General features: G+C 38.0%; 1 protein-coding gene across 1 annotated transcript in view; it reads right to left on the reverse strand.

Annotated features, from left to right (window-relative positions):
• Nucleotides 1-304: 304 nt before the first annotated feature.
• The window catches only part of ANKIB1 (ankyrin repeat and IBR domain containing 1), a 24,284-nt gene continuing 15,557 nt past the window's right edge, over nucleotides 305-9,031 (reverse strand). The window contains exons 11-15 of the mRNA XM_010151933.1: nucleotides 8,611-8,789; nucleotides 8,017-8,068; nucleotides 4,770-4,881; nucleotides 3,135-3,178; nucleotides 305-2,696 (exon numbers count right to left, since the gene is read on the reverse strand). Coding sequence (XP_010150235.1) covers nucleotides 1,944-2,696; nucleotides 3,135-3,178; nucleotides 4,770-4,881; nucleotides 8,017-8,068; nucleotides 8,611-8,789 — 1,140 coding nt within the window. The 3' untranslated portion in view covers nucleotides 305-1,943. The remainder of the gene's footprint in view (nucleotides 2,697-3,134; nucleotides 3,179-4,769; nucleotides 4,882-8,016; nucleotides 8,069-8,610; nucleotides 8,790-9,031) is intronic.

Below are 9,031 nucleotides of genomic sequence, written 5' to 3' on the forward strand. Positions count from 1 at the left end.
CATGATGACAGTTCATGAAGAACTGTTTTAGCTGAAGGATTTTTGTACCATGGAACACTTCAAAACAGGTGTTTTTCAAAGATGTCCAAAGGTTCATGATTATGTCAGGAGTAGGGCAGCTGGAGGAAAAGTTGGAAAATGATTTGAGACTATTGTATTCCTTTCTCTCCAAAGACGCTTGCAAAATGAACAAGGTTTTTGTGGGGTAAGGATAAAATATTCTTATTTCATTTTTTACTAATACGAACCTTGTGACTGCAAGGTTCAAAAGCTGAATTTGCATGAATTAGTTACCAAAACACTCACTTGAACTCACAGTAATCAGTACATAAACTTTGCTATCATGACACTTCCCTATACACACTCAGTAGTAATAAACTTTTATATCATATCAACAAATCTCTGGTAACAGTTAAGCAAAAATTAAAATGGAGCGTATGTAATTTGCTCGTGTCATGACAAGTTTTGATTATATGTAATTAAAACAGCCATTTTGACAACTTACTCTAGTTGTAGTTACATAGTGTACCATTGTATCTCACTAACCGTAGATTGATGCTTTTAAGAAAATCTAAAACCAGTTGTTTTTTTTTCTTCACGGTACAACAACTAGGAAAAGGGTTTTCTGTGGAGTTTTTTATTTTTATTTTTTATTTTTTTTTACACTAAACAGTAATCACATAGCAAATGAATATTGTGCAATTGAACAAATACCTAGCAGTGTTTTGTTTATGCAAAAACACTGACTGAACATTGAGTTATTTACTGTAAAGGCAAGGCCATGGGTGGTTTTATGGAGGTCTTTGCAATTAATAGCATAGTTACTCCAGAACAGACACTGAATTTGAATTACTTGTTTAACTGTGGCAACTATCCAGTTGGGTTAGGCAAAGGCACCGTAACATGTTGAGCAGAATGTGTTAACCGAACTTTAATCATGGGACTGGCTAATATATGAAAATTCTGTATTCCTCTATTTTTATAAAATGTTATCATTAAAAGTAATTGCACTATTAGTGCATAGAATGCTTTGTAGAATTATGAAAACAAAGAACTATGATTGCACTTCCATTAAAGTGTCTCTTAAAATACAGCATAGCTGTTGCTAACTCACTGTATTTTAATATTTAAAATAACTGTTTAACAGCAGCATTAGGTTTTATTAACTTAAGATACAGGCTACATTTAATTAAATGCAGTCACCATGGCAACACATGCCAGTTAAATTTAGAGAAGCAATGCTACCCAGTGGTTTCTTTCACTGCTAAGAATTGTGGGATTAGTCTGACAAGAGTAACACTGCACTGTTTCGTTGAGCTACCGCCAGCTAACTATTCACAGTTTGGCACACTTGGACTGCAAATAGACATGAAAAAATCTTTGATTTTAATGGGAAAGAATATCCCCTAAAACTTGTTCCTGGAGCAGTACTCAAGAGAAGCATTAAATACCTCCATTCACACTGCTAACCAAAATGAAAAATGAGTAAGGAAAAGTTAGGGAAAACGAAAAACCAAAATGCAAATGAATTGCTAAGTGTTATTTTGATGAAAGAATGAGTTCTAAAAAATGTAATAAACTATTTCTTAGGAAAACCAACCAAAATAATCAGTGTAAGCCTTTAATCCATACTTTCAAGTTAAGGATCATCAACCTAAGGCTAAACAGATGCTGCATTGTATTAGGAATGTGGAATACAACCTACTTATTCCTTTTTCTTGAGAGCGAAAAGGCAAGTACTACCTAATTAAATGCAAAGGACATTCCTTGAAAGGTTCACATTATTATAAAGAACTACAATTCAAGAGAACTCCTAAATATCCGTTGTTACATCAGTGGTTACAACTGAGCTGTAATTATGTGGATCAAAGCCTCCATAATGCTTACTCCACACACTGTACCATCTGTCACCGCCATTCCTTTACTCCAGATTTAGTTCTTACTCATACCAGATGCACATGTTCAATCCATTCACTTGAGGTTTGAGGAGTCTGACTTGAAGGATCTCCTGAAGCATCCCGGGTGCCTGTCATCTCCCGGTTATTATCACCGCTTTGTGATACTGTTTCACCTGGAATAACATTTTCTTCAGAAGTGCTTTCCTCTGTTTGGGTTCCTCTGCCTTCATTTTTGAGTGCATCCTCAAATAGTGCATGCTCTTCCTGAGGCTCCCGCCCTGTGTCTATGAGATTCGGCTGCCCTGCCAACCCATCTTCAGTACTGGGTTGCTGTGAATCCTCATCCGTTTCTGTACTTGTTGAGGGGATCAGAGCAATGCTCTGTGGGTTCATGTCATGAAACCAGGCCATAATATTTCCAAGTAGATTTTCATTGGTATTGGGATCCTGACTGCTGGAGTCAGCGTCACTAGATGTCGAGTATAATCCACTTCTTGGATCGCTGCAGGGGTGTGAATGAAGACGATCAGCTGAAAAGGGATCACTGCCTGCACCTAGTCTCATCAGACTGTCACCGAGTTCTAAAAGCTCAGAGCTGCTCAAAGCGCCTCTTGGATTATCTATACTTATGGGAGCAGAGTCCAATCTTGTAGGCAAAGAGGTCCCTATTGCTCCTAAAGATGCCTCATTGTTTAGAAAGTCTCTAGTTTCTTCATCTATGGCCAAGCCAGATTCTTGTAATGATAACTGAATAGCTAGCAGGATGTTTGGGTCATCTTCATCCAAAGAACTCAGAGCCTGTGGAAATACATAAGGTGGCTTTCAGAATAAAACTTTCATCCTGTTACATATTTTGGATTAAAAGTAATTTGGGTTCAAATCTGAAATCCATTCTGTATTCCTACATGTCATTTATCAGAATCACTTTCTACTAACACAGTTGAGAACAGAATTTAAAAGGTGACTGCAGTGGCATTAGTGATTGTTTAGCAATTCTTACCGGTGTGAATGTGTAACTTGTTGTCCTAGGTTCTCCCTTTCTCACCCAAGAATTAAGAAAATTTGCAGAGACAAAATGACACACAAAAGCAGAGCGGAGGAAGGCAAACAAAGCAGAGAGAATGGAAAAGAGATTAGGGGAGGTACCTGAAGAGAATCCTGGTTCTCAGAGCGACTGACAGGGGTATAGTCATGAAGCGAAGAGCTGTGCAGAATACCCATAGAAGCTGAACTCACCATGGAGGTGCCATGTCTTCTACTACTGCCACCTTCCTGCGTATCTGTTTGGGCAATGGAAACAAAAGTGGTTGACGAACCAGTAAGAAAGCCTCTTCCACTGTTACTTACTGACAGAATCTCTTCCTTTTGGATTCTGGCTGTGTGATTTTACTCCTTTACTGACTCTGAACTAAATAAACCCAAACACTCCTTCCCCACCAGCTCTTACACAGTGGCAAAACACCAGTCCCACTCTTTTAGGAGTGACCCTTCTTCACCTCTTTGAAAGGATGGGGTATGCCTTCCTCTTGGCAGGAGGGGCAAAGTGCTTCCAAGGCATGTAGATGATTTATGGGAAGTCCTGATAAATACTGCACGTGGACGCACTACAGGATGCATTTACAGGCGCATTACACAGTTTACCCATTTCTCTGTTCTTTCAAAGACAACAACTCAGCTGCAATGTTAACATTACATTAGTGTTTACGATAACATCGCAGCACAGTTAAAAGCAGAGTCATTAGTGTATACCTCAGCAATCACTGATATTGCTGTTTTCTTCAAACAGCCAACAAAAAATTAGTCGTAAAATGCTGTTTCCAAAAAAACTGCTCTGCAATAAAAATAAATGTAAATCTTTTCAATTTGGAAAATGTACTTTTCCACTTCAGAACTCGAAATAAGGCGAGACAAATGAATTCTCTCTCGCATGCTTTAACAGCATGCATTGGTCACCACTACAATATCCAGGTGTTCAGTCAAATTCTGGTCCTCAAACTAACAAGATGGCTTTGCATTTTACTTGCAATAGGGAAGGGCCAAAGCTCACCAAAAATCTTTTCACTTTTTGCAAAATGAAGAATGCATTTGTTTATTTCTTCTCAGTAAAGGATTTCTCCTTTTGTTTTGAAGGATGAGCTACATAGAGGACTTCAGCTCATGAGACACAGTGATGAGAGCTTGTGCAGCATGGCTTTGAGCACACAACTGGCATCTTTGAAGAAACAGCGTCACAGTATGATTTGGATTCGAGCTATTTTTGTACCTTCGTTAAATTTCCTGGCAGAACAGCCAGGGAGACAGCACAGACAGCCAAGTTACAGCGACCTTTAGGGACTGCACTACCAGCCGTAGCACGGCTTACAAGTGCAGCACGCTGGAAGTCGTAGCCCACGCCAACTTGTTTCCTGGCTGTCTCTGCCACTACGGGAGTTTCCAAGCAGGGTTTTGGAATAGGGCCTTATGACTCTCTTCAAGCAGGCCTGTAGCAGGGGAACCCTCTTCTACACTCTTTATGCACAACTTGTTCTTTCACTTTGAACTATAGAGCTGGTACAAAGAGCAGACTGTCATATGAAGTATGTACCCTTCAAATTTCTTCGGAAAAGCAAACCTGTTCTAAATAGCTGAGGAGTTGTCAGTGGGAAGATCAAGGCATTTCTCTTTAGAAAGAGGAGCAGCCACAATGAAGTCAGCAACACTTCTAAGATCACATACAAAAATGCAAACCCAAGCCTTTAAGCTGTATCCTGGAAAATACAGCAGTGTATTTGAAACTTGCTTGTATCCACAGAAGAACGAACACTGCCATCACTACTAGCAGTTTCTGAAGTAGGAAGAGGAAAAAACAAACAGTCCCAGGCAGGAACATACCTAATGTACTCTCACTGGGGTCGTCAGGATCCGGGGTATTACTCAGCAGACTGTGCATGTCTCCACGTCGACGCTGCCTGTGCCTCCTCCGATACTGAAATTCAGCATATTCCTGCATAAACCAAAGGTTACAAAATACAGGGCAGCATGCAGTAATATTGTTCTGATGCAACAAGCACCACATTTTTTATTAAAAATGTGTGATTTTATATGTTTATTATAAAATCACCTGTTTTCAGAAAAATAAATTGCAAGTTATATCATGCAATACTTAACATAAATAATAAAATAAAGTCCCAAGGTAATCCTAGATCTATAAAATAATGAATTAGCAAAGAAAAATACATGACATATTACCGACATTTTAATACTTGCAATCTCCCATTTTAAAGAATTCCAAGTACACCTTTTTTTTAAAAGCTTTGATGCCAAACTTTATATACCCACACATCAACACACTTTTTAATAAATGTATGCCTACTGATTTTAGAACACAAAACCCATTTATCTGAAACAGATCAATAGATTATCTTGGAGTTCCTGTTGCCAGCAATGGTCAGAAGGCTACAGAAAGCTGTCAGACATACACTGGGACTAGTTAGACTTCTCCCAGCCTCCAGGACACTATGGCTCAGGGACTTCATAAGTCACAGCTGATACTCTGCTACTGAACAGTCTTTGATGGATTTCTATTCTGGGAATTACACACCTCCTCTATCTTTGCCGAACTTGAGCTGGTAACGAGCCACACCTTATGGACTTGAACTCCTGCCGCCTGTAATTTCTCGTGTTGTATTTACCACAGAGTTTATATAATATTTATGGAAAAGACTCACTTTTGGCCACATCAGGCTAATACCACAAAGGTTAATTATGTTAATACTTGGAAATAAATTATTTATTTCCATACCTTTCCTAATATTAAGAGACTAATTTTATGCTTGCAGGCGAATTTCCAGATATGCTTTGTGGTTAGTTCAGCTGACACTGAAGCTGACTGCGTAGGCAAGATCTCTTGTAAGGTTTCTTGTTAAATCGCAGTTACTCATTTACACAAGGCAATAAAAATGTATACACAGGTACTAGCTCTTCTCTTCCGAAAAGAATATTGCTATTTTCTTCCCTAAGCCCCAGACTGGGAAATCTGTAACCCAAAGGCTTCATTTGGCCAAATGACCTGGGAAAGATAACAATACCATTAGCTTTCCTTTCTTACATTAACTCTTCATCCTAGAATATCTCACCATCTAAAGTACCTAAATTTAAATCCAGAAGTGTGATTTCTCTTGCACAATGCCTTATTAATTTTGATGGTATGTTGTCTTTCCATGAGGTGTTTCAGACCAAGTCCTTATGCATAATGACATATAGAAGCCACAAAAGAATAGTCACAAAATGATCAGTGTGGGCAGATTTTTATCTATGCAAGATCCATGAAAACTGTAAAAACACAACACCAGCTGTACTGGACCAGCCAAAAGGTCCATTTAGCAAAATACTCTGTCTTCAACAGTGGTGAATAGTAGGTGCTTGTTAGCCTATGGAACAGCCTATAATCCCAGCTCCTAGGGAGCACCGGGATTTCCTAAATGGAAGGTGATGCCCCAAACAACAGAAAAGCAAATCTTGATATGAAACAATATAAGTGATTTATTTAAAAAATATATAATTATACAACTATGAATGGTATAAAGAATAATGAGAAGTGATCATTGAACACTAAGATTTATTAGTTATATCAGATCTTATCTTTTAGCTGTTTGCAATAATAGATTTTACCAATAGCCATTTAACTTTTAGTTGCTTTTTAACCTTTAAAAAGATATCTTGATTACTACTGATGTGATGTTACTTCTGGTTACTTGAAAAAATTTTATTCATGTGAACAAAAGGCATTTTAATTCCATTGGACAGGAACAATGCTCTACAACATGCAGTGTTCCTTGCAAAACCAGTAAGATTTTGTTTTCTGTAACAATCTGGTACACACAGACATTCTACTACTTGTCAATAAAAGTAGAGCTCTGTATCGAAAAATTTTTAGTTAAATTCACTAAAATAAACAAAGGTGAACATTATTAATTCTACAAAATCATTTAGCACAGGTGGTTGCAAGTATCCTTGACAGCTATGTAGCAAAGAAATCAACTTGCATCATACAGTGACACATTTAGGCAAATCATAAAATCTCATAAGCAATCATCTAAGCACAACTGCAATGGCACCTACTGCTAAACAGCTCAACATATTTCCCATCAGCTTTTTCTCATAACCAGTTCCACTGACGATACAGTAACATCACAATGAGTTTGATATTATCAAATGTGGAATTATTTAAAAAAAACAGGACTAGAGGAACTAGACAGGAGAAGCAAGTTGATCTTTTGTAGAGAAGCAAGCTTTTTGCTCACCAGCATGATGCTCAGTGACAACAATAGCAAAGGAAATATATAGAAAAAGCACATGGGAGTTTCCCAGGATGCTTTAAAATAACTAGCTGGAAAGAAAACTGCACCAAGGAAATGCTGAAATGCAGTTTCCTTCCTAACTTAGTGCTTTTACCTAATGTTCTCAAAATATTAAATAAAAATAAAGATGATAAAGGAAAACTTTATAGGAAGCTTCTCATATTTTAGTTCAGAGTCTTGAAAATTATTGACTTTTCCCATATACAGATAGTGCAATATTCATTTTAAAAATTATGATTTTCATTCTCGGTTAAGTAGAGGTTCATCTCATCTGAGTATGCAATTTCCATTTTGCTTCAATACATAAAAATAGAAAGAAACATTTAAAAAGGCTAATATTTAGGTGTATGCTTGTATGTTTTGGTTGGATTGTTAGGGGATGGAAACTTTTCAGACTTTTAGTCAAATTCTGCTGAACTGATGGTGCATTCAAAAGTAATCTACATATTTTCATATATTTATTGATTGGAGGTTCTCCAGCACATAGACACCAGTTTATATACAATTTTAAAACTGGTTATGTACTTGGAAAATGATGAATACAACATGTCTAATGCCACCTGAAATAGCTATAGCCATGTTAGAGGCGTTGTTTAGAGTCCTTATACAGTCAGCTATGCATATATTTCCTTCTATTGTGAAATAAATAAAATGGTAAGCTTAAACCAACTTGAAAAGTTTGAATCAAAAGAAGAAAGCTCTTCATGCAGATTGCAGTCATACCTGTGTTTCTAGAATATGCAGAACTAAGTTAAAAAAAGTGAAAAGAAATAGTTTACCTCGGGGGATGCAAATCCTAAATATTCCCAATCCCATGTTCCACCAGCAAAGCTGTAAAATGAAGAGATATACCATGAAGTTTAGAAGTAGAACAACAGATGAACAGCCTCTAGAGCTTCGAAACCCATCATCATCTAGGAAGTAGTGCAACTGTAACTCTCTAAACTTAATGAGTCTTCTGCTTTAATTCTTACTGCAAAATTCATTTGGAAAACCATACAATTAAATTATTGACTGTTCCAGAACTGCTTGATATTTTTAGCACGTACTTATAGATTTTTTTGAGTGTATCAGGTATTTAGTGACAATCTTGAAGGAAAAAGTGAAATGGAAGGCACATCATCTCATCATTAACGTATCACAATTTAGGCTACCACACACAGAGCAGTGATTCTCAAACACATTTTTCCTCAGTGAAAAGCTGTAACTCCATGAGGATCAAATGGCCAAGAAAATGTCACTACCTGGCGATTTACAACCACCACGTTTAACGGTTCCACTTCACCTCCCTGTCAAGGAATGACAGTGGATTCACCCGCTTTGGCAGCTGTCAGTGGACGTTCATGACTTGCGTGGTACTGTGTTTGGATTACCTGCGCCTGGGTGCTTCGGGAGAGTCTGCAGGAGCAACACCACGGGCCACAGAGGCCAGAAACTCCTGCCGTTTCTGCTGCACAAGACAAGCTGCCCGGATGATTTTATGGCGAGGAGTCCGAAGGTAAGGCCTGTTCACTTTCTGTGCAAGGTCTTCAGTGACCATTTCTAGGTCTGTCTGCAACAGTTATTAAACACAGAATAAAATAATTTTACAATGAAATGAAAATTGGGCAGAACTCTACACCATAAATAATGAGCAGAATGATATCCATTGTCCTAGAAATACCATTGGAAATTCCAAAATACCCCAAAATGTGGGAAGGGGAAAGGGAAGGAGGGCAGCAGCCCCTGCCACAGATGCCACCGCCACCCAGCTACTCCTCCAGTTCTGCCCCCACCCACTTGTCAGAAATGTTA

The sequence above is a fragment of the Eurypyga helias genome, unplaced genomic scaffold, assembly GCF_000690775.1.
Source record: "Eurypyga helias isolate BGI_N326 unplaced genomic scaffold, ASM69077v1 scaffold25395, whole genome shotgun sequence".
Classification (NCBI taxonomy): domain Eukaryota; kingdom Metazoa; phylum Chordata; class Aves; order Eurypygiformes; family Eurypygidae; genus Eurypyga; species Eurypyga helias.